The following is a 26,881-nucleotide window of genomic DNA, read 5'->3' on the forward strand; positions in this document are numbered from 1 at the left end:
AAGAAGTCTGAGACCATTTCAGCAGCACATTATCACTGCAGCCCTCCTCTCTGCCTGCTGTGCTCACCAAAGAATTAAGAGATCAAGTGTTCCTGGCTGCAGTATTATTATTGTAATACGCATATCACCAGCGTGGTTGGAAAGTTTGGTCAGTAAGCAGCTTATGAGGTAAGTTAGTGGAAGAGCACAGTGTGTCAACAAGAGGTCCAGCGTGTTAACAACATATGCACTGATGACTGATGCAGAGCCATGTCTCTCATGAAGTGGATAACTTTACCTGTACAATCTATGTGAAGTGATATCTTTTATATTTATATATATATATATATATAAAAGATGTCACTTACACTTATCACTTAAACAGACATTCATAGTCCCCAGAAGCTGTATCCAGATGCCTCTGGTGACTTTTCCTCTAGTGCCATCATCATGAAATGTCTCAACAACTATCGGAGGGCTTTCCATAAAATCTGGTACACCCCCCCCCCCCCTCAGAATGAATTGAAATAACTTAATGATCCCATTTTCTAATTCATCTAGCACCTTTATCAGATCAATGTGTTCAATGCTTTGGTTTATGTCTAAATACCTACTTTGCAAAACTAATAACATTTCCATCAGCCTCAGCAGTGCTTTGTATTTAGTGCTAGTAAGCAAATGTTGGCATGCTAACATGCTAAACCATGATCGGTGAACACGGTAAACAGTAAACCTGCTAAACCTCAGCATGCATTGTCATTGTGAGTATGTTAGGATACTCAAAGCACTGCTTTACCTAAGTATAGTCTAACTAGCCTGATAGCATGGCTATAGACTCTTAGTCCTCCCATAAAAACCTTTTTTTTTTTTTAACAGATTATACTGTTTTTGTTGAGACTATAAGTTTTGAGCGGTGGCTGTAACTATTTGTATTGCAGTTGTTTAGCTTGACCTTCTGACCAGTTCTCAGAAGCAGTTTGTGCATATTTGGTGTTATTCATATAATGCGACCATAAATCATTAATCATTAATCATTAATGTGATGCATTATTGAGGAGTATTCACTTTACTTAGCAACCTATCATTACTGTATAATGGACCTTATTTTTAAAGCTTGTTAAGACCAGTAAAATAATTCAGCCTTACATCATGCAACTGCTCAAGAGGAGGTTTTAATAGCAAATAAGATATATCAGGACAAAGAGGTGCTGGTATTTATGTGGACAATGTGTATCTTGGGAGGTCATTAGACCAAGCTGAGTAATTCAGTAAATAAGCTCCTGGCAAAGTCAGTACATTTCCTCTTTCTAACAACCCTGAAATGCCAGCAGGAAGTCCGGCTTCCATCCAATCAGCCCCTCAGAAAACTCAATCCACCTGGCTTTGTGTTGGGATAAGCAGCAACATGACATAAGTGTGCAAACCGAAAAAAAACAAAAAAAAACCCCACTAAATACATATATATTATATATATATATATATATATATATATATATATATATATATACATACATACATATCACAGGGAAATTCAATTAAGCTTTAGCTGGAAGCATCTGATAAGTTTATGGAAATTAAAGTTTTATGTAAATCAGTTGTCTGCCTGGCCCTGTGCCAGATCACAAGGGGCTGCACTATATTGCATTCAAATTAGCTGCCTCAGAAAACTCAGCAGCAATGCCTAACAAGCCCAAAAACAACATTACACAAAATCTAGAGAGCGTACTGCATATTTTAATAGAGATTTCATATTATCTGCTTACTCAACATCTCACCTATTGCTGTAAAAATGTTTAATAACCCATTTCTATGATTATTCAAAATTACTACTCCAACACAGCACCACTACTGCAGTCATTGTTCTCTCAAAATTCAGTGCAAAGACACATTCTGGAGGATACATGAATAGTAATTTGTGTGATAAATTCTTTATTTAAACAAGACTCCTTTCCATTTCTTAGCAGAGCAGACAAAGTGTGTGAGTAAAAACGTTGTGTGTGTTAAGTACCCTGCGGATCAAAGAGCAGTTCAGATCTGACAGTGTACTGACATCTTGTGGACAATGACAGGAATTTCAAGGTTATAATATAAACATATGTTTTACTTTCAATCTCAATCTCATCTAATCTAATCTAATCTAAAAACTGCTGTTTATGAGGCTTTTGGGTTTATTTATCCAGTAGATGCACAGCAGATATTCTTCTGTAATGTCTTTCCGGACAAACAGCTCACTACGAATCAAACATTTCACATTTGCACTGCACATTTGCATTTGTTATACTGTACACAAATATAATACAAACAAAAACTAACAAGTCAGTTATCACAGGCTCAGGAAAAACTGCTACATCATTCCCTGGAAACAAAGACGATCAATGAAACTTTACTGACACACTAAAATGAAAATAATAAACATTTCCATTGTCAGATCAAATTCTAATTTACTTATGAGTTTAAAAAAAATAGATTTTTTTTTTATGCATAAGGCAGAGTGAGATATTGGTGGGTTTTAGGTCATTGTTGCCTTGGGACACATGTCTGGAAGATGCTACCGTGAGATGGAGCTGGCATGTGATTGGCTAGAGGAAGTAGTGGCCGCACTGAGCTGTGAGAAACCACTATGACAAGACTCCAGACTGGTCATGGATCCCCTAGAAATAACAGAAAATGACAAATATTAAATCTCAGATATGACTCTATCCAATAATTGATTACTGGAAAAAACAGGTAACATATACACAGTATAAAATGTATTAAAAAAGTACATATCTGGCAAAGTTGTCAAACAGGAAACAACATTTCCAAAGATATCACCACACTGATTTCTGCTAAACCCACACAAAAGAGCAGCGCAGTCCATGTGAATGACACAAATAAAAACATGACAAGACAAAAAAAGGCTCATGAATGAACTGACCTGAAGTCATGGGAGGCCAGCACCTCGGTGTAGTACATGATCTTACACTTGTGGGAGGAGACTTGCAGTGAGGCCAGCACATCATCCACACGAGGCAGGCTGGAGGCGCTGCAGGCAGGGGAGCTGTGGAAACGCCACTGCAGGATGTAGAAGCCAGGCCAGCGTGTTATGTGGGAGCCCTGTTTGAACAGAGGAAAGCTGCAGGATTATTTTAAAGCCGCAATGAGAGAGGATTAACCACTTTGACGCAACAAACAGCAAACAGGGACAAACAAGGTGTAGCTGAAAGCTTAAAAAAAAAAGAAAGAGTCCACTATCTCCCCCCTCACCTGCACACTCTCTCCCTCCCTACACGTGAGGGCTTTCTCCACCATGCTGTAGTCCTGGCCCAGCACCCAGCTCCTGTCAATCAGCTGGGCATTGACAGCCCCTGGGGATGTGATGCCATGGGCTCCGAGAGTGTCTTTCTTTGGAGGCTGAGGGGCCCTCTTGGAATGGTAGATGTTGAAGATCACATCTCCTTTACATACATCAAAGTCCCAGGTGATGACGGAGGAGGCCTCTGTAATCTCGATCAGCATCTGCAGGAGGGTGTGAGGGGATTAGAAATACACAACAGCAGACAGCAGGCCATTAATCACGTTTCTTTTTGGGTTTTTTTTTTTTTTTTTTTTTTTCTCTCTTCACCACAAGCCTGCAATGTAGATATGTTCCAGGTGGTGGCACCAGAATCCACCGCATAAAAATACACAGCATACACAGAAATTGGACTCCTGAGGAAATACCCTATTGTGCTCACCTTTATGAACAATTAACACAACTAATAATAATCATTATTATTATAATAATAATAATACATCTTATTTTCAGGTGAATTTCAAGGCACTAAACGACACCTTACAACACAGCATAAGAAAGTACATAGCCCCAGTAGATCACAGCGCTGAAATAAAAGCTGACACTGTACCTCATAAGGAGCTCCCTTGAAGATACTGGCACTCTTATAGATGGAGTCAGTCAACAGGCGGTTCTCCTCACTCTCCAGCTCCTCTGCTGTCCTGTACAGAGATTTGGGGACCATGCCCCCTTCAGGGATGTCACACTAGAGAAAGACAATAAAAATAAATAAATAAAAAACAGACACCCCCCTTTATGTATGTTTACATCTGTAAATGTGTCTGATTGTTTGTAATTAAGACTTGTGTAAGGACATAAGTTCACATGTTTTGTCTAAATTGATTCACTTCTTAGCTTTAATATTAGGAAGCCCTATGAGATTTTCACTAAGGCAACTCTGAAGACATCTATTTTATCTTGTAGTACCAAGTAGTAACTTAAAAACACCTGCTGGTGATGAATTAATGATGAGTTAAAGATACTGAATTCTTAAGTTATATGACTCATGGAGAATTCACTGCCAAAATGAGACGTGGGACGTGTGATACACATTATTTTATGTTTGTTTTGAAAACAAAATTTAAGGGCAGAAGTCAATACGCTCAGGAATCAATCTCACCATGCAGTCTCCTCCCAAGAAGTCAGGGATGATCTCTCTGTCAATATAGTCCACCAAGCCTCCTGGACCCTGGTAGTCATTTCCAGCATAAACAAGAAACTTCTTACGAGTGTTCTCATCAATCAAGGGGCTGACCTAGAAACAAGGCATAGACAGACATCTGAGAAAAAGCAGCAGGTTCACTTTTTTATAAACTGAAAATTCAATCCATAAATATATTAATTATTAATGTTTAAGAAATAAACTGGTTGGCTGGCTGACAGTGTTACTAAGCATCTGTGTATTTTATATTGATTTTATCATCATAATAACTTCTACTGTTTTTATGCATTTTTTATTTGTCAATACATTATTGCAACTTTCACCTTTCCAGGGTTTGTCCCAGAAATCAAGTTTAACAAACTTTGAACTTAACCCTGAACTCTGAGTTGACTTAACCCTGAGATGGGGAAACTCCCCACGAGCTGCAGATCAGCTCATCAGATATCAGTTCAGTCAACTCATAACGAAAGTGGTCAATGAAGACGTCAGTGAGGCGTCTATTTTAGCCTCTAATTTAGGATCTAGTGGAGGCAGAAATATGAACGCGACACTGCACATTTGTCTTAAAAACAGCAGCAGTCAAAAAGCCAGTGACTATTACGTTTTATTCAGGATAGTGCACTCATTCATTACTTATCTGACCTGAATCTCCTTAATGAATGATAGTATGTGGCAACTATTTGTTGATATAATCTAATTTGTGTATATATATATATTTATTCAGCCTGATGGGGACAAATTGCTGGTGGCAGCAGAACATGAAATCAAACAAAACATGAGTTTATTTATAGACCTATGATTGTTACGTCATAGTGTGACTCAGTAACAGCCTCATGATTTTGGTCACTTGAAGTTGAAAAAGCATGCATACACACACACACATATACACATACACACACATACACACACACACAACAAGACAACTTCTCTTTTGGATCAGATCAACCAGCTGACTTGTTGATTCAGCAGAAAGCGAGGAAACCAGGAGAATACAAGCTCTCAGCGAAGCTTCAAGGAAAGGCTCCAAGCATTCTGGCATCGGGACACTTGACAAGTAGCCTACTTGTGCTATGACAGAAATACATTTAGTTACAATATATCCTCTAGCAATCTTAAACTATGAGAATAATGTTATGAGACAGATCTTATTGTCAAACCTATTTTCCAATATGATACTTAACGTATCACACATTCCCTCAGAGTCATAAGGCCATAAATATTAATATTGGAATTCAGTTTTATTATCTATGAACGGGTTCATTATTTCGTTATCGCGTTACTGGTTAATGATTATTTTTGTGCTACCTTTCCTTGTAGCACCAGGGGTGCAGGATATGGTCTAAAGCAACTGCTTAAATGGTAAATGGTCTGGGAAGTGCAATCCAGAGGAGCAAAGTTCTGGCAAAATGAAAGAGTGAGGGAGTAAATGTAGCTCTCCTTCAAGGGATTCACTTTACAGAACTGAAACACGAAAAACATTAGAGATGGAGATTTAATCAGTATTTGTCTTCCTGTAGTCAAGGTCCCAAGCAGCAACTTTAATTTCTAGTAAATTAAACTTTAGTGCACATATTTAGTGCACATATGAAAACAAAGACACTGATAGGAGATTTGTGCTGGTTTGGGATATCTGCAGGGTGTTTTAGTTACATTTCTGAATGTTTATGTTCCTCTGGGATCTGAATGGAAATCTTATAAACATATCTTTGAATGATGAATCTCTGAGGCTCAGGGTATCCTACTTTGTGGGACTTTAATATTATACCCAATCCTGGATGCATTGAAACCTTCCTAAACAGGAGAGAAGAAAACTACAATGTCAAAGAGAGAAATGATGGAGCGATGGGACTTGGGATCTGAATCTGGACTGGCTTGACTGTTTTTCATGTTTTGAAGACATTTATATAGGGTGATAAATTGCAATATTAGGACCATGGATTTGTCAGATCACACTTCAATTTCTGTGGATTTAATATTAGGAGGAGCGCTGTCTGGAGGCTAAACACAGGGATTCTAAATCAAATGAGGCAGCAAATAAGGATTGATATAAAAGATTATCTTGACGAAAATGATAATGGGAAAGTGTCCCCACCTATTCTTTAGGATGCATGCAGAGCTGTTCTTGGGGGGAAAAGTATAGATTAAGCTATTACTCGAATTTAAAAAAAGGAAATGAAAGATCTGCTGACCCTTACAATGAAGATCACATATAACCATGTGACTGGCATAACTACTTGATCTTGGAAAGAACTGCCCTCTTTTGGTATTGAAGAAATAACCAAAGATACACTTGAATGTGGCAGAGTTCATCTGATAAGCGTACTGAACTAAGATTATGTGAGCTTTACATGCAATCTGGCAAAAATCCATGAATGCTACACATGATTGAACATACAGTAAAAAAATAACTCCAGACAGCATTATTAAAAGAAAAAAACTTTTGATTGAGTCAGTGAGAGGTTTTCTATGGAGCATTACAGAAATTTGGATTTCATTGGACCTTTGTTAAAACTATTCAAGCACTGTATAATAGCCCAAGACAGGGCTGGCCAGACAGGGCTGTCCAATTAGTCCATTACTGTTTGCAATGTTTATTAAATCATCTAGGGCAAGAACATAAAATTTCTTTATTTACGGAATCACAGATTACATTCTAATTTACTTGTCAGACTCAGAGAGTTCAATTTTGAAATCCTTGTCATTCTTAGATGTTCTGTCTCAGGTTATGAACTGAATATTACAAAAACCCAAATCATACATTTTAATTACAAGTTCCAACATCCATCTAAACTGGGATTTGGATCACACAAGATATCCAGGAGTACCACATCCCAAAAAAATAACTACTCCACTCCACAGACTGAAATTGATACAGTTCAATGAATGGTAAAAATTCATATATCGATGTACATTTGGCAAGGATAAGATTTCAAACTATTCAACTGGCAAAGAACTAGAGAGGATTTGCACTTGCCTGCCTAAAAAGGACTGTTACTGTATATTTTGGCCCAATTGAGGATCTTGTTTCAATGGTAAAATTCTGATTAACAAGCAAGATAGAAGCAAATTGAATGGAATGTGTCTGGGGCAGTTACAATTCAGTAAGTTGAGAAAAGACTATTGAAAACCTTAATGGAAACAGGTAATAAGTGGATTAACTCATCTCTGAAAACATGCTTACATACTATAGATAAAGAGTCTGAAATGGTGCTCTCATGACTTTGACTTTACCTCACACAAATTGGATGCGAGCTATAAGGCTAATCAGGGCCTCTCCTCATACTGTACCTTCTTTTAATCAGGGGACACTGAGCAATTTTCAATGAAAAGATTACAAAGGTTAAATAACAGTGACTTTTAAGACTTCTTCAGTTTCACCATCAATGGTTAAGAGTCAAAATGCGTTTGAAAATACATTATTGAAAGTTTTTATTTGTGCCTATAGGACAGATTGGGGGCTTAAAGTATTTTCAAGACTATATGGGGGGCTTTAAGGGTTAAAATATCAAGTACCACCTACATAAAACAAAAATGGGCAGGAGAAACTAACTGTTGTATTCCCGAGGAAGTCTGGACCAAACATTGCAACGATATCAAGGTCAACATCAGGGAGGGCATTTGGATATTAAAGTTGTAGTAGATATTTTTATCACACCTGTTCAGAAGTGTCACCACTCAGGCTCTTCCAGCAGCTAGAGGAAGCCATTCATTAGAGGAAGCTTGTTTTGGCCCCGCCCAAAGGTAAATACTTTTTGGAATAAGATTTATACTGAATTAGTGACTATATTCAAGACAAAAGTTACTTTCAACTGGGACAAACTCCTTTTTGGGCTTCCTCTAAAAACAGCCCATGTTCTGTTTTTACACTTTAAATAGCTGAGCAGATGGATCACTGTGTAAAGGTATCTAACTAAAGCTGACTGTGCACACTGCAATTATCTGATTCCAAATAAAGATTGTACTCCTAAAGCCTATATTCAGCACTCACTTTTAAACTACATATCGTCCAGTTTTAAAATCTGTCTTTTCAGCTACACTATAATCATCCTGACACAGAGAAATACAACAGTCTCCAACATGAAGTGGTAACTGCTACAAAAACGTTCCACAAACTTCACATAGATCACCATCTCTGTCCTTACATTCAACTGATGACTGATCAATAATAAAAGCAGCAGCGTTAGGAAACATAGGCCTCAGTGTACAGACCAGTGTCTAACTGGGATTTTGATCTTCTTCTACTGATGTACACATCTGCAAATTTAAGTGCTCCTTGTTGTAGACTGTATGAATAAGGAAATGACACAGCGTGCCAGACAGCTTTTTCAAGCTCAACGAGAGGAGAGGAGACGAAGGAAAGGATTCACAGAGTGAGTTACCACACTAACTGATTTCACGGTTAGGGTGTTCACTAAACATCCTTTCTGGAATACCCAGGTAGTAACTTTAACAGCCCATTCTTAAAGCACTTACATAATGCTTCAACTGTGCATCGCTTTCATTACTTTTATTATTGTTTAAATTTATTTTCATATCGCGACGGCAATGATCAAATTTCCCCCATGGGGATCCGTTAGGTCTCTGCATATACTGATGGCTATAATTATCTTCATTTGCTGATATTAGTTTTCTCTGGCCCCCCTTCTCATTTCTGTTGTGTATCATTTGCTCATATTCAAAATGTGGCTGGATTGCAGCCAAATATTTAGACTTCCAATCAAAGAGAGCAGCTGCAGGTTGCAGCCTCAGTGCCTGTACGTACATCATGATGAGATGATTAATTACAATCACATTAACAGCTGCACATCAAATGTAAGCGCAGACATTTATTCTCACCAGGGTCCAGAGCACTGGAAAAACTCGAGGTGCCCTCAATATGAGGAGGCGACCCAGAGTCTCGGGGTAGTTGGCTTCCACCACCTCGATGATTCTCAGCAGAGCCTTAACGCCTGGTCTCCACAGGTGACGCATGTTAAGACCCTCCAGATCCACCAGGCAAGTCCAACAGCTGGCCAACATGTTAACACAGACACGGCATAACTACCCAATTATCAGGTTACTAATAAAACACTGACAGAAGACAGATGAATTAATATTTAGCCACCTAATGGGTCGTCCGAAGACTCTGGTGTTTTCTTCACAACGCCTCAGTCCCTCCTCATTGATGGACAGGACCTGGGTCGTAGTTGTGAAGTAGTGGCATTAATACAATTGAGGATACCTTAATAAAAAATGACTGCATAAATCTTGTGCATGTATGCATTTCACCTGTCTTAGAAGGACCTCCTCCCCCAAGGCTCGTACCAAACCTTTAGTGTCCATTTGACCCAGACGCAAGATATACAGAGGACGGCCATCTAAACACACACACACACACACACACACAAATTCAAAGATTACACAACAAAGTAAAATCAATCTGCACAGTTAGTAGATCCCTTTGTAAAGATGTCTCTTACTGTGCTTAGGAGCCCCTGTATCCTATGTAAACCTGGTATTTACCATTGTAACAGCTATTAATTTAGCATGTGAACATTGAAATGGCACTTCCTGTGTTCAAGTTCTGACTAACCAGGTGGATCAGCTGAGCTGTTAAAAGCAATGACTCATTTTCAAACATGAGAACTACGACAGATGGTGCTCAGACTATACAGTCAATAATTTACAGCCTATTTCAACCAATGTGGACTTTATAAATACAGACCAACTAAATAGTTCCGCCTCTTTACATTCACTGATAAGTGTGCGCTTTCACAGTACACAAACCTCAGCACAGTAACAGTAGGCAGTGAAATTAAGTGAAAATGAGATGACGTAAAGATAAAAAAGGGCAAGTACTGTTTACTCAGTACCTCTGTCATGGTGGTGCCAGCCTCCAGTGTAATATTCCTGTAGCAGTTGTGGCCGCTGCCATGAATCTAACAGGAAATCCACCTGATGTTGTTTCCTCCAGGTAAGAGACTGGCACAAAAGCTCCCTGGCCTTGTCGAGGCTGAAATCTCTGGCTCTCAGGAAGCGCAGCACATGCTGATCCTTTGGAATCTGTACACAACAGGCAGGGGTCAAAACTTTAATGCAAAATTTCAAGTTAAAGTTACTGAAAAATGCAAACACTTTCTTTAACCTTTCAGCCAATGGATGCTTATTTTCTATTTGTAATCTACAACATATCTGTGAACAGTAACTTAGGTGTGGAAGCAGAAGCTAAGCAGAACTCTAGGTTATGTGATTGTACAGAAGGTAATGTGCATTTTACAGAATTGCACAAACAGCTGTGTATTCCAGTCAACTGTGTTTGTGTATGTGCGACCTTGCCCTTGTGGGTTTCCTGGAGCCACTGGCGCAGTCGAATAAGACAGCTCTCCTGCAGAGGCGTTAAATCACCTAGGTAACGTCTGATGTAGTCAGCATCCAACTTGTCTATGGGCAAAAACACATTCACAGTATAAAGTTAGCACATATTGCATGCATCACATGGAGACACCAGCAGCTGTTCACTACAGCACATTTTTTAAGAAAGCAGTGAACCAACAAACAAAATGTTGCTTAAGGCTCCTTTCAACTCAGCATGTTGTTATGAGCTACAGCTCTGGCTTAAAATGTTTCTGCAAGCTTAGTTCAGTTTGCTGCTGTTGCTTCAGACACTTAGCAACATGCAACTTGGCAAAGATTGTTAACAACATATGGTGCTCAGCCAGGGGCTTTATAATTTGCAGCAACATATATTCAGCTTTTAAAATATTGCATTTAGTCCCATAAAACTGAGAGGTGTTTAATGTTAATATTTACTGACTCCCAGACACCATGACTGGAAACAGTGTGAAAATTTACTCATGAACAGCTAGTAAAGTTGTAGCTACTTACTTTTCTCCTCTGTAAATATCTTTCAGGAAATATATGTAGGTCACAAGGGGACAGTACACATGACGCACAACTTGTAATGTTTACACTGTACCTTTGTGTTGTGTGTTGGCTGCTACTCTGTACTTAATTGTGACTAGTGAGTAAACACTGACCATCAGGAGAGCCAGCCACTAGCTCTGTGGGACAGGCCGGGTCTTCATCATTGGCACTGTTCACTGGGATGGCTCGGGCAGTAGAGGGGGGTGGCAGCTTGAGCCTGGCACCAGCAGCGCCAGAGACAACAGGGGGTGTCCAACGAGGTATGTAAGTTACTCCTTCTTCCTCCAGCTCTCTGAGGTAGTATTCAATAATTTCTTTACCCTACAGCATAGGAAGGAGATGAAATTACACATTAAAAACCTGAAAAATACACAAATAATGAATGCAAATGCAACATCTCTCCAAGTGCAGAAGCAGGGCTATAGTGTATATGTATCATAAAGTCAGTTCAAAATGCAAACCTTTTTAATGCTAGCAGCATACTGTTTCATAGCTATCTTCTCTGCTGTGCTCTCAAAGCCAAAAAAGGACTTGATGTCCAGACTAGCTGTCTGTTCAAAGCACGTCCAGTCCTCATTCTCTGGATGAACCTGTGGCAGACAAATAAAAATGTGTTATGGATGCTGAAACTTCAACAAAAACAAAAGTCATTTAAGTAATTTATATGATGCTCTTGAGGTACAAAGCAGCTATATAATTTTAAAATAGCTGGTGTATCATATACAGCAGAAATTATATTATTGGTGAGGATTATGTTGTGGAGTACGGAGCATGTTAATAGGGAGGGTGATACTAGAGTAATCACCTGTTGCCAAGTGTTTAGTTCATTTGGCACACTATGGGAATTTCACTTAAAATGAATGAATGAATGAATTCATGCACTGAAGAAGAAAGCCAGATTTTCCCTTGTATGCACATGCAGCAGTTCCAATCATGCCTACAACTGTGACTTATGTTTTGCTGCCTGTTGTTTTCATTACATACCGTACTGGCTTTAGGAAGGGCGCTGTGCAGATCACTAGGCACAGTAAAAGGCGTCCCACAAAAACAACAAAATAAGTGCAACAACAAAGAACAAAGAAATAAAACTCATATTCTTATTATGTTCGACTCTTGAGACTCACCGTGTAGTTGCAGCACTCACGGACAATGACTCTGTTGGAAAAGGTCTCGTTGTGAACCTCGATGTGGAGCGTCCTGTCTCTGCGGTTCAGAGTGTTCTTCTGGACAAAGTACAGGTAGTCCACACCAGCTATCTACATGCAGCAAAAGCATCACCATCGTCGTTTAAACCAGGTTATTAATGAAAAACATTCAATGAACATTTCTTATGCCATAGTTGACAGTGGCATTGTATTACAATTAAATGAAACACTGCCACTCAAGATCACCTTAAAAATGAACGTTCTCTGACAAACAAATGAATCATTATGCCTTATTATAGCAAATGTTTATTATAATTTATTTCATGGCCTTTGCTCAGTAAAAGGTCAGAGGAGGAGGGGTACCCTTTTGAGAAGTCGAGGAGCATCAATGTCGATCATGCAGCGCCTCTCAGTTACCAGCGCAGATCCATCCTCACTTTGCTTTTCACTGATGATCTCACTGTCTACAAACACCGGGATCAAGGGGCACTTTGGGAATCTCCTTACATAGGCCTGAGAATGAGAAATGTATCACCAGAGAAATAAATTCACAAACGAAAATCAGGAAAAGAAATGTGTGGATTCTCTTGTGTTGATTTTGGGGTGTTCTTGCTTTTATGCATTTAATAGTTAGCAGATTTAACTGTGTATGTGAATACACCAGCCTGCAGCTGCGGCAGCTTTTACAGACGATGACTGCTGTGTGTTTTACTGCCCACAGCATACTGTATGACCATCTGTCCAAGCCAGTTTCACCAGGGCTACCCTGTCAATATTGGTTGAGTCGCTGAACAGGCGTTTCAGGATATGCATAAATAGTCCTCACTCTGTGTAACTAGCAGCAGGGCAGCTTTTGCCGATAAACTACTGACAAGTAACCAGAGGCAGGAAGGTACTAGAACATTACGATATGAACAGCTGCCTGTTTAATGTTTTAGGGTAAAAACAAATTAGTTCACCATTGGGTACAACACTACGACTAATACTCTCGAGGTTCTCCGAGCCCTAGATGTGGCAACCACTGACAACCCGAACTGGTACATGTATGCAGTAAATCAGCCTAGTTGCCTCAGACTCAAATGATTTTTAAAAGTTTGATGAGCTAAGCCGACTATTCTGGCTATGAAAACAGCCCAAAGGCACAAGTAAGCAGAATTTTCAATAGTATTTCTCTCCAAATTTGCACTTCTCAGGCAGTGCTCTGACAGCAGCACATGCATACTTGTATCGACACAGCACAGCATGCGAGCAATGCAATCAATAAGATGACATTATTCACTCAGCAATTTAACGGGGAAGGTTTCCTTGGTAAATAAGCAGCAGCGCCTGGTGTTCCGTAACAGACACGCCGCACAACAAAAACAATATGTTTCACTGATTGCGGACAAATTGAAATCTTTGTCCTACCTTTTTCTTTCAGAGCTTCAAGCATAAAAAACATAACGGGAACGCAAAATATAACAGGAGAATGAGCTGGTTGGACCCAGAGGAGTCAAACATCAGAAAGAGACCAGTTTCTGCTATTTTAAACCATTATATTTTACACTAGTGAGCCATCGTATCTGCATGAAAACAAATCCATCTATTACATAAAGACCCGGGAATGTTATAAAGACAATTCACGAGAGGAGCAACAATGATGTCACCAGTTAAACATTCAGTAATATCCAGGACAGTGATTAGGCTGTTAGCCACAGTAATAACTGTCAGTGGAAGGATCAGCAAAGGGACTAATGAGAAAGCTCAGAGATAAATGGGAGCGGAGGAGGGGATAGACTATTCACTGGAGTCTCTCCTTTATGCTGCCTAGGCCTGGATCTTTTCATATGAGCTGTTATTTACTTTTGCGTAATATTGAGCTTATTCCGAGATCCTTTTCAATAACCTGCAGCAACGCAGTACGAATTTCAGACATGAGATGTTTCATGGCAAATGAAGCTTGTGTAGGTGTTAACCTGGACTTCTGTGGTGGAGAAGTTATTGTCTGCAGAGCAAAGCGTACCCCACGCTGAGGATATTGCATAAGTCCTTGGCTTAATATATAACTGCAGAGCACAAGAAACAACAGCAAGAGCAGACTGTAAAAGTGGGTGAAACCCGCCTGCCTGCCTGCCTGTCATGCAGATCTACATTTATATCACTTTGTCCTACTTTTGCCTCACAGAATTCCTGTTTTCCTATAAATTCAAAGCATTTGTTTATAGTTTGTAGACAAAATGAGCAATTACCCTCTCATAATAAGACATTTTCCACTCAAGGAAAGCAAGTTTAGAGAATAAGTGTTTGGAAACTGGGTTCTCTTGCTCTTTCAGTGGATTTTCTCTGAGTAGGACTGTTGAGCACTGCTGCACTGAAATCAAAACCTATTGATCATTGCGTTATGCTATTGATCTGTTACGTTAATAGAGCTGTAAACAGTTCTGATGACGAACTGTTGTGGCAGCCTCTTATCTCAGCATGACGTCATTTCAGGAACATTGTCTGCTGTTCGCTGGAACAAGAGAAACTGAAACAATCATACAAAATAAATTCTCCTAACCTCCTGATCTGATATCATATGACGACAAGAAAACAATACACAAGGCAAGGCTAAACGAGTTCAAGGTGCTGCAAAGATATACCATCTAGGCCCGTTAAAGAGGCATATAACATGATCCACCTGCATTGAGTTAAACGGAAACTTTAAGAGAAGGTGCTGAAGAGATGGGAAGTTTAATAAGCGGCTTTTTCACCCATTGAACCCTGCAGATTACTGTATTTACCACCGCACCAGGAGAGGACAGGCTTTGCTATATATTCTGTCCAGTCACTCATCACACAAAATCTATCACAGGTGAGAGCATGTCAAGGACACAGATGGCCCTGGGAGGCAGACAAAGCTGCAGACATTCTGTACTTTTCTGACAGCGTCTGGTCTTCTGTATACTGCCACAGCTGAGCCCCGGAATCCAGTGAATATCCAGTTTTGTTTAATATCTTATTTTTCTATCAGAGCAAAAAAAAAAAAACCCCAGAATATTTCAATGGGGGAGCAAAAGTCAAAGCCAGTGTCCAATTAAGTTATGTAAGATCCTGCAAAGTAATAACCCTCATATCCATTGCTTTCTTGAGTCATGTAATATGAGATAAGCGGGGACAGACAATTATCTTGATGATAACTTCTCTTCATACTGGCACTGAATATAACCACAGTACTCACCGCCATTATTAACTCAAATGGGTGCTTGTAGACCCGAACAGGGGACTGGTATTCCTGCACCATGGTTGACGTTCACTTCACAGGCAACCTCTACAGAGACAAAAACACGGCACAGCAAAACCAAAAGTCACAGAAGCACGACAGCAATTTACACGCGGTCTTGTACTGCGGCCCCGCCATAAAGGGCTCGTATCAGCTGAGAGAAGGGATGGAGGGCCGGGTACACTCACATGACACCAGTTCGCTTTGGGCTGAACCTCCACAGTGAAGCTGCTGCACAGTGAACAAAAAGAAGCGGAGTTGGAGAAAAGTTTTCACGGCCGCCAGTAGGGCACCCTCAAATAATATCAAGCGGTGAGAGGGCAACATTTTGTTACAGTGTAAAAAAAAAAAAAAAAAACTAGACACGCATATCACAGGTGGTGACAAACGGCCTGGAGAGCGAAGAGATGACTTACAGCAGACTTAAATCCCGGCCGGTGTCTGTTCGCGTCGCTGTGGCTGTTCAACTATGTGTGTATCCTCCATGCTGTCAGCTGAGAGGGCAAAGTGTAGACTCCCGCACTGTAAACTACAGACTACAGCCCGTCCGGCCCGTCGGGCTCCGTATGTAGCACAGAGTAGCTTTTAACTCCGCCCCGTCACACAAACAGGAAGTTGGTGTTGTCGGTTCTTTGAAAGTTGGAAGTTGTAGTTTCAGGCGTTTTATTGTTAAAGGCTCGGACGCTACTGTGTCGCGAGAGGACCACAATATAACACCGAAGCTATTTATATAGAGCTGAAATAATCACAATTACTATGATAATGGAATAGCTAATAGTTCATTGTCATTTTTTTAAAAAACAAAAATGGCAACTATCCACTGGTTCCAGCCACCGGTCACATGTGAGAATCAGTTAATCAAGAAAACAACCAGCTGAATACTCAAAAATGGAAATGATCATGAGTCACAGCCTTAAGTTTAAATATATTTGACATCTCAATATCTCTTGTACAAACTGCATCAAACGTTGCCTTTAATAGTGTCATGTAATATTTTGTACAAGAGCCTACATTATTGATTTTTATATGTGAATCTGCCGTGGCAGAAAGCTTTGGAGAAGATTCAAACATGCTGTCTTGATCTCCAACATTAGTGAAGTGTAATTGTAATTTTAAACAAACAGCAGTACTTCAAGAGTGGTGTCTTTGTAAGACGGAAAACAGGATATCCACTAACACAAAACTGGTGACTAACTTTTAGAATTTATGTTTGATTTGTTAAAAGCAAAAATTAGCTAAACTGTGACTCTACTGTATTCTCAGGGGGCATCACACCTGACCTCTGCCCTATAGCTCCACCATTCATGGCCTGATAATCACAAATGATTTAGCATTTCTGTCCTTTCCATAGTTACCCCCTACAGTGAATGGCATTGCAATAATAGTTGTGACATTTTATCCAGGAACATTATTTTGTACAGCTATTCACTGTCTCTTTACTGCCTCACATTAGCTGTTCCAAGGAGACGCAGCTGGTCCCACATTGAAACTCCTGAAGCAGCATCTGGATCTGGCAGCTTACAAAAGTTGCTGGAGTCCAGCTGGGGACATCCTACGAAGGGGAAGTGGAGTTGAGATGAGCTTTTTTCCCCCCCTCCCAATCAGCCTCAGGCACAAGGAATAATGTTACCATGAAGCAAGCTGCTCTCAACACATCTCCACACATTTTTGGATAACTGTGTCACCTTTGTGCAACTGTGCAGTCACTCTGGTCCTCCTCAAAAGATGCTACAAAAGATTGAGACTTTGGGTTCATTCCTCAGTAAGGCTTTGCTTTGTGAGTTATGGCAACCAACCATATTGCTTTAAGCTGTTTAAAGTTCTGGCTTTGGTCAGACAAAATCAAATGAAATCACCTTCACCAGAGAAAAATGACTTGACAAATACAAAAAAATGACGGTATGTATAAATGAAACTATAGATCCTTCTCTGAAGGCCATTCTGCAGCATACCACCCTTTTTTGCTGAGTGGGTGTTTTTGTTTTTAGTTGTTTTAGAAGAAAAAAGCAATTCGATTTGATACTCTAATTATGATCAATGCCTTAAAAAGCATCCTTGACTCCACTATGACAAAAGTGATAACTTTGAATTTCATAAAAATTCAGCCTAGACTGAGGATATCACAAATACAGAGTCATCTGTTTTTCCTATCTAAAATATTCACCCATATATAAGTTATTTGAGCTAATAGTGGTCCAGAAAAGGAAAATGTGAGCCTGTAAGTTAACTGGTCCTACCCCTTTCTCTCCTGAGATGATCACTTCCCTGAGTTCATCATCCTTTTTCGAATCCTCTTAGCTCTGTCTGATTTACTCTAATAATGACTGAGGCATTCAAATGTACTTCTCCGCTGGGCGCTGCCCAGACTCCACCACGACTCCACACACCTCAGACACTGTTGCTCAGAGCTGAAACCTCTGAAAGCGAATCTCATGGAGTTTATGCAGCCATACAGCTGTTTATTCATGGATTGGTAAAAAGTAGGAAAGTAGGATCTGTTAAATAAAACTGTGTGTTGCCAACATTATAAGTAATTATTCATAAATGAATGGACAATAGTGATCATTATAAAACTAATGCATACAAATATTAACCAAAATCAAGAAATGTTGTGGTTATTTGTTTCCTCTGAGTGTAACTTTGATCTGTTAATAAATAAATGAAAGCGTAAAATGCCAGCATAGAAATGCAGGTGATGTTGCTTATGGCTATTCAGCTTGAGTTGTTAGAGTTTCATTTGGCTCCAGAAACTCTGCTTTTTTCCTCCACTGAAGGCACCTCAGGGAAGAAGTCTATCTCAAAAAGAATAATAGACCGAGCTTTAAGGAATTTGAAATGATTTTTAGACAAACACAGAAGTTATACAGAAGCCTCAGAGTTTAGCACTGTGAATTAAATCCTTTAAAATTCAATTAAAGTACCCCCTGACACATTCATACCCAACTTTCAAAGCCATGAAAAATATTCAACAAGAAGTGTGTGTGTGTGTGTGTGTGTGTGTGTGTGTGTGTGTGTGTGTGTGTCTGGTGTGTACATTTGTGAGCCTCTTTATTTTGAGAAGAATAGTGACGTATTCTACGACAGTGATTCCCAACCAGGGGTACTTGGCCACACTCACAAGGTGACACCTGTCCTTTGTTTGTGTAGATGAATCTGCTTCACTTGTATCGTATAATGTGTACTAGACACAAACCTCTCAGCCAAAATCTTTGCCTCCTTCGTTACTGAAAAGGTGGTGGCCATCAGTTGCCAATTCTCTGAACCTCTGAGAATCAACCAGCCTTCCCCTGGTTAAGCGCACACCACTCTCCACAGAACTCTTATGTCCTTCTCTGCCTCTTCCAGTCAATAGCTCAGCACCTACCTTACTCAGTCATCTAGCTGAGTGCAAGGCTCCAAAAAGTGTAACATCTAGTAGTCCTACCACATATCACGGTCTTCCCACATCAAGGACGCAGCGCTTCTCTCATTCACCCCTCTCACTGAGAGTGATGCGTCAAAACCTCTGACCGCATCCTACCACATGTGCACTGGAGCCCACCCACAAACCTCAGCCAAGCCATATCTTCTACCATTGTGCCTGCAATCATAGATGTGATAAATGCTTCACTGGCTTTGGGAATATTTCCAGCTGCATTCAAACAGGTTCAGGTAACTCCTCTGCTCAAAAACCCCTTACTTGACGCTGCTCAACTGAAAAGCTACCAACCAATGACATCCTTGATCCAAATCAGGCTTTAAGAGCAGCCACCCCACTGAAATGGCTCTGTTATTTGTAACAGAAACCCTGTGGGCAGCTAGAGCTGCAACTCAGTCCTTAGTTTTTATTTGGTTAGACCTGTCAGCAACCTTTGATACAGTGAACCACAATATTCTGCTGTTTGTACTATCCAACATGGGAATCTCGGGCAAAGCGCTTTCTTGGTTGGAATCCTATCTCACAGGGGTGCCCCAAGTAGCGTTACTGGGACCCCTTCTCTTTGCAATATACACCACCTCCTTGGGTCCAATTATGGCTTCTCATATCACTGTTACGTAGACAACACCCAACTATACCTCTCATTCCTGCCAGACGAACCCTCGGTCTCCGCATGAATCTCGTCATCCAGGACATATCCACATGGATGAAGGAATGCCACCTTGAACAGTCATTCTGTGATCATGTTGCATCTGTCTCCCAGTCATGCCCGGTTGCACTATACAACCAAAGAAATATCAGGTCTTATCTTACTCAGTATACCACCCAACTCTTTGTCCAGGCAATGGTAATCTTTTGCTTTGACAACTGGAATGCCCTTCTGGTGGGCCTCCACAGTGAAACCCTTACAGATGGACCACAATGTTGCAGCCTGTCAGGTCTTCATTCAGCCTAAAACACATCACTCTGCTACTAATTGACTTACACTGGCTACCCATGTCCACCCAAAATAAATTCAAGTCACTAATGCTTGCTGTAGAGTGACTTCTGGGTTCGCATTTATCTACTTGAACTGAATTATATAGGGCTTATGTACTTCTTCTTGGCCCCTGCATCCCCCCCAGGAATATCATCTGGCATTGCCATTCCAGCACATAAGGCAATCACAGCCCAGACTGTTCTTGTTTGTGGTTCCCAAATGTTGGAACAAGCTACCAAATGCTATCAGAGAAGGGGCGTTCCTTTTTATCTTCAAGAGTCTCTTGAAGACTCATCTCTTTTGATAGCAACTCCTCTCCTAACCCCTCTAATAATCTAACATGTCTAACTAGTGCTTACTATACACTTTCAGTGCACTTCTTTACCTGATCTCCTCGCACTTATTGAACAGTTACAGTACTTTGTACTCACACCAAGGTCTCCTACTGCACTGAAACTTTAGAGTTGTACTTTTTGATGAAAGAGTTATTAAACCAAGTTCAAACACAAATATTGTGTAACTTTGCGTAACAGGACGTTTGCATGGTATGGTACACTGTTGTGCTGAATCTCTAGGTTACCTGTTGTATTAGCTATTATTAACTAGCATTAGCATCAGTAAAGTTAAGGTAGCCAGGTAAAATGTGTATGGCAATGCTAGTTCAGGACAAGACAAGACGACTGTGTGTTTTGTCCTTGAATATTGTTTCAGAGTTCACAAGGGTGGCATCAGAGCCAGAGCAAGACATCTGTCAGTCCTTGGACTGCTATTTCTTGAGATCTCAAAAATCTAAGAGTGGATTGTTAGTAGGACCCTTGCAGAGATCTTCTGCCAGACTGAAATGAGGGTGAGCATTTTTGTTTTCTCTCTTGTGGAAATGCTGCTAGCACACAGTTAAAACATCATTTCTGCTCAGAAAGCCCAAATTTGTTTTTACGTCCTGTTAGACCCATGATCCTGTAATGATGCAGACTGTTATATTTGTGTTATATATTCTAAATGTTATAGTTTGTTTTTTTGAAGGTCCTGCCCAGTGACTACAAAAGGTCTTTGCATGGATAATTTTTACCTTATCTTTACGACTTTCTTTTATGTCAGCAAGATACAGATGACATCACAGAATCAAACAGGTTGCTTCTAGAGTATTGTCAGTCACACGTGAAGACAGCCAGCAGCCACATCAAACTTCCCAACGGCCTTACCTTAATCCATTAGTAGGTATATTTCATTATATATGTCTGTTAGTATTTTGAATATCAATTTGTTTAAATGAAATGGAACTGATTTTTTTATTATTGTGTTTTATAATCATTTTTCATCAAGTCTGGTTTCCTAAATTCTATTTTGTAAACAAAATTCTTCGGTTAACTCACATTGAACTTAGTAAGAGGAACAAATCAACTTTACTTGCTATTTTTACTTTGTATTAATCTTATAATTGTGGCACAGGGGTAGAGTGGTTAACATTAGACAGACATTGTGTTAACCAGAGTTTTGTTCTCTGGGTACTTTGGCTTTCTCCCACAGCCCAAAGACATGCAGTTTATTTTTATTGGCAACTCTAAATTGCTCATAGGTTCGACTGTGAGCAGGAAGGGCTGTTTGTCTTTATATGTCAGCCCTGTATTACTTGCCTTCACCCAAATGGCTCCAGGCCCCCCCAATCCTCAATGGATAAGTGAAATAGCTAATGAATGGATAGAAGAATGGATTAACCTAACAAAATAAAGTGCAGTTAATAGTACTGAATAAACTGTTGGAATAGTGAAGAAACTGTTGAAATGTAGTTGATGATTCAAATCCTTGGCTAAAAGCAGTGGTTAAATATTTGAAATTACAGTGGCCCTGACAACTCAACACAATGCAACTTAAGAAAACACATGCAAACAGACAAAAGGCAGATAACATTTTCATCAATCTGACAATACAAATGCACTTTGAAAGCACACAACACAACCAAATACAGAAACATACTGCCAATACTACTTGCAACATGTTTCTGTAGTTGGTTGTGTTTTGTGCATTTGCAGCACATGTGTTGTGAAAAAGTTTGCATGTGTTTTCTCAAGTCGCAGTGCATTTAGCTGTCAGGGCCACTGTATGAAAGAGCTAAAACATTGGCAATAGTGGGATTATTAACACTAAAAACAGGTTGAAATAGTTTGCTAAAAGTAATGGATACGTGGTTGAAACATCCAGCGTTTGACACTCCAAGTGGCAATAGTACAAAGTAAACTAAGAATTGACAGTGTTCAATAACATCCACTGCATAATCCATTCATAATTGGAACATGACAGTTGGTGTTGATGACAGGGTATTTGAGCTCATCTGACTGGGCTGTGGGGGTACATCAGATAATAAGGGTTGGGAAACACTGTTCTAAGAGAAAGTGGCCCTGAGGCTCATCTGACTCAAGAGACTGATATGTTGGTCTGGATTATCTGCTCATTATAGCAGAGTTTGCTGTGGGAGAGAGAGACAAAGGGGGATCTTTTTTCAAATCAAATTTAGCAGTGTCACTTTGCTGCACACTTATTCCCCAACTGCTCAGAGGAATGAGATAAGAGATTATCAGTGTTTGAAAATGTGATTTCATTAGGCTTGATTCTTGTTGGAGTAAAGGGATTCAACAAGAAAAGCTGGCAGATATTTCATTGTTGATGTTGCATTGGAAACACAATTTCTGTTTGCTGTGATAAGAAGGTATTTAAATAAGAAACTAATTTGTCAACCAGTTGCAAAAGGTGAAATTTTGATGATTGAGATTAAACGTACTGAAAAACAACTAAAAGCTGCAGGCACATACAAACTCAATTTCCTTGTGGTGACTCCTTGATTAGCTTTTAGTGAGGTTTAATGGGTGCAACACTTATTTTCTAGCTACATTGGATTATGTGGTGTGCTTTTATTAGATTGGATTTACTCACACAAAAAGATTAACAAAAATGTATTCATCAATCTCCATGCAAATATCCAGACACGGACATACATTCCCCAATGGAAACTCTGTCATCTGCAGTAATGAACAGTTGATTTGTAGATTTGCCAGCTGGTCAGATGAGACATCACACATGACATAAAGGTCAAACTACAAGGAGCAAGTGTGGGCAGTTTATTAATGATGCAACTCCTGCAAGCTCCTCAGAGGGACTTAAGTGAGTGAGAAGGTTGTAGGTTGGATAGGATGGCAGTGGCAGTAAGCTGGTTGAACACCATTAACATGGTAGATAATGATTCATCTGTCAGATCCACAGCTTTGTCTGCTTTCACCAATGGGGGGTGCTGTTCATCAACTGTCCACTTGAGGTCCTCAGTCCTTTATCAATATTGTGTTATGTATGAAAATAAGTTCACTTTCTGAAAATTATGGGGGTTAAAGTAAGTGAAAGGCGATTTCACAAAGTAAAAATGGGTGACAAAATGTATAATGTTAAAAATACATGTACATCATAGATACTCGTCATACCTCATGTCCGTCAGTGCTGGAGGGCAGTTCTCTCCCTGCAGGTGGGAGTCAGTGTTGTAGGGCTGGGATCAAACTGACACACCAGACTAAAACATCGTCTCTTGTGCTCAATCCATAAGAGCAGACTGCAGACTGCCCAATGTCAGATCAATTTTAAAAATTCAGAGCACCTCCAAAATGTCTCTGACGTGCTATGTGGAGTAAGACACTGTGATTTAAAGGTAAAATAAAGACTGGCAGAGAAAAGGTAAAGTCAATGGAATGAAGGTCAAAATAAAGAAAACAAAAAATATGTTTGTGCGTCTGTACATGCGGACAGATTTTTAATTGCAGAGCTGAACTCAAGGAATATCGGACCTGTGTTTCATCAATATAGCAGTAGCACAGTGTAAAAAATGTGGGCATGAGCACAGCAGCTGATAACACATGAACCTGCATAGTGCATGTGTAGAATCTGCTCTGTTAGTTTTACATGGATTTTGAAAGACCACTTTTTCTGTGCGAGCTCTCTGAAGCTCAGGGATTTTTTTCTTATTGGGTATTTTATTGAAGAGGGAAAAAAATAATGTAACTATTTAATGCAACTGGTGCAATATAAATGCAATGTCTAAGATATTTTTCTTGTGTTTTTTTTTTTTTTCTTTCAACAGTGAGATAATTTCCTCCCCTGGTCTCCTCCACCCACACACACTAACCCTGTGTATTAGCACAGAGTTTTTTGCTCTGCGCACTCATGAATCGAGTCTTAAAGCAGCCTGGTGAAGAAAACAGAGCAAGCAAAGAAAAACATACAGACAAGGGGTGAGTTTTTGGGCTTGGGCTGATGAGAATAGATTATTATTTTGTCCTAATTAAGACTGGTCATGCCATAGATTCATGTCCGTTCTAGATAAATATACTGAAGACGTAGCCTAGTATTCTTTACACAGATAGAGGATGCCTGGGAGGAGCAGCAGACAGAAGTTCATGCTGTCTTGTCTGAGATAACAAATTTGCCCATCCGTATAAAGAAGGGGTTATTTTTTTGTCTTGACATTCTTCAGAATTATTAAAGGTATACTGTCGTGATGTGCTCTGTCGGGGGTTATGGTCCTATCTTGCAGAAAGCAGCGTGACTGCCACCTCTTTTTGTCACCTTGACGCTTCTTTTCAGCAGAGTGTCACACATCCAGCTCTCCACACATCAGCGTGGTTACACTTTGGAATAACAGTGGCACTACAGCACACATACAGAGGCTAATGAAATACATTCCATCCATTGCCCTGTAAAACATCAAACCATGCCAGCTTCTAGTGTGCACCTAAGGATAGAATTTGAGACATGAGGTGTGATTTATGAAATCCCAAGCCTCTCATCTCAAAAGAAAAACAGATTATAGTACTGCATACCTGCTCAAAAAAAAAAAAAAAAAAAAAAGGTCAAGCAGAGCAGGAAAACTTAAAACTAGCCATCTAAAATCACTATAACACAGAAAGTCATGTTATGGTCCAGGAGCGGGCTGAAGAAATTGCATCTGAGAGCAATACATTCCAAAACTGAATTAAAGAGGATATGGAGAAAAAGAAACAGACCAAACAGATGGGGAAACAAGATGAGGAAGTTGACATGCTCCACACATGCAGCACTGCCCTAAAAAAAACCAAAAAAAAACACAAAAAAAAACTACAGCAGATGCCATATTCAGGCTTCTTCCAGCTAAACAAGCATATTTGCCCTGGATGCATTCATCACTACAACAACTGTGACATTTTTGTGACCTCAGCACATGCCAAAGATGTCAAGGTTAAAAATACTTGCCAGTTTGTCCACATAAAGGTAGTATGGTGCAATAAGCACATGATTAGTAGACCAGTGCAAATAGATGGGGGGGGGGGGGGGGGGGGGGGGGGGGCGGATGTTGTCTTAAATTGTAGATATGATGTGCAGACAGCGATGGCTGCCAAGAACAATCAGGATCTATAAAGCTGGCAGCTGCAGCCAGTTCAGTTTCAGGTGTAATGATGATTTCAGAATTGCTAATTAGTAAATATATAATGTGTTGGTCTTCTGATATCAAGACGGATTGCAACACTCTACATCCGAGGCACAACGTGACAAACGACTCTTCCCACAATCTGCTCAGAATCAGTCATCTTGATATATGCTTCCAGTGCCCTTTCATATTCAAATGAGGAGGACGGTGGAGCGAACAGAGACCGGGCAGCTGTGGAAAGAAGAACCCATTCAGAAGATTTAAAGGAGTGATCATCATCTCGTATCAGTTATCTTGTCCCAGCCCTGTTGCTACACCCCAGGGGAGAGGCCGTATTCTTCAGTGTCTTTCAATTTAATGGAGATTTTCAACTTGTTAAGCTGGGAAAAGCCATGTCAACATGTATTTAACAGGAGTTTGCATTCACACTGTCATCAGTTACTGCGATATCACACTGACTTAACTATTGAGATTTGTAAATGATTAAAGTCATTACAATACTTTTTGTTCTTGTTAGCAGCCTGGACATGCTGTCAAACACATAGCATTACAGCTAATCTCTATGCGAAATATGAAGCTACAGGCAGCAGCTGATTAGGTTAGCTTACCATTAAAACTGAACAACACCTTGCCTGGACACCTCCAATGGACACGTCTTTACAGGGGGGTAAGCAGCCTCATGGTGACAACAACACTCCAAGGAATCATAAATGTGACAACTCTTCCAGAGTGATGGAGGTTCCAGTCTGGCTTTCAGGACACAGTGAGGCTGAATCCTTAAGATACTGCAGATACTTGCAAAAAAAAAAAGCAATTTAACCTCTCTTGTGAGAGTTCTGAATTCAACATTTTGACAAAATATCTCATATGTGTATGTATCCAGCAGCTGGTTAGGTTAGCTTAGCATAAAAACCCAAGCGTAAAAGCAAGTTTTGGTTTTACATGAGATTTTGTGGCAGACTGTTATTCTATGTTTGTTATTATTTATGAATTTAAATGTAAAAGTATAAACTCATTTTGTTGCCCTTGCCTTCAGTACAGTACCCTTCAATATGAAATAATACAGTGAAGTAGAAAACATCCCTACAGTCTGTCTGTAGCTTGTTGGCAGAAGGCAGATATGTAAAATCTGAGCGTCGCCACTATGTTTGTTAAAAACAGAAAAGGTATATCAGCTGTAATACAGTGTAATACAAACTTCACTTTTTTTTCCAGTATTGTACCTTGTAGAGACCCAGTAACAAAACTAAATTACATTGTAAATTTCAGGCATGCATCATAAAGTTTTACCATGACTGCTT

At 39.8% G+C, this 26,881-nt stretch overlaps 1 protein-coding gene across 1 annotated transcript; it reads right to left on the reverse strand.

Annotated features, from left to right (window-relative positions):
• Window positions 1–1,693: 1,693 nt before the first annotated feature.
• LOC139618288 (SEC14-like protein 1) lies at window positions 1,694–16,058 on the reverse strand. Its single transcript, XM_071474110.1, has 16 exons — window positions 15,932–16,058; window positions 15,702–15,791; window positions 12,866–13,015; window positions 12,482–12,613; window positions 11,819–11,947; window positions 11,471–11,678; window positions 10,765–10,874; window positions 10,307–10,496; window positions 9,723–9,811; window positions 9,559–9,629; window positions 9,291–9,462; window positions 4,413–4,547; window positions 3,864–3,998; window positions 3,226–3,477; window positions 2,897–3,075; window positions 1,694–2,630 (listed from the first exon to the last, which is right to left on the reverse strand). Exons 2-16 carry the CDS (start codon window positions 15,762–15,764, stop codon window positions 2,528–2,530), a joined length of 2,118 nt encoding a protein of 705 aa, XP_071330211.1. The 5' UTR covers window positions 15,765–15,791; window positions 15,932–16,058; the 3' UTR covers window positions 1,694–2,527.
• Window positions 16,059–26,881: the final 10,823 nt, after the last annotated feature.

Source organism: Trachinotus anak, unplaced genomic scaffold (assembly GCF_046630095.1).
Source record: "Trachinotus anak isolate AG129_WGS33_773 ecotype Australia unplaced genomic scaffold, CSIRO_AGI_Tana_v1 ptg000003l, whole genome shotgun sequence".
In the NCBI taxonomy this organism is placed as follows: domain Eukaryota; kingdom Metazoa; phylum Chordata; class Actinopteri; order Carangiformes; family Carangidae; genus Trachinotus; species Trachinotus anak.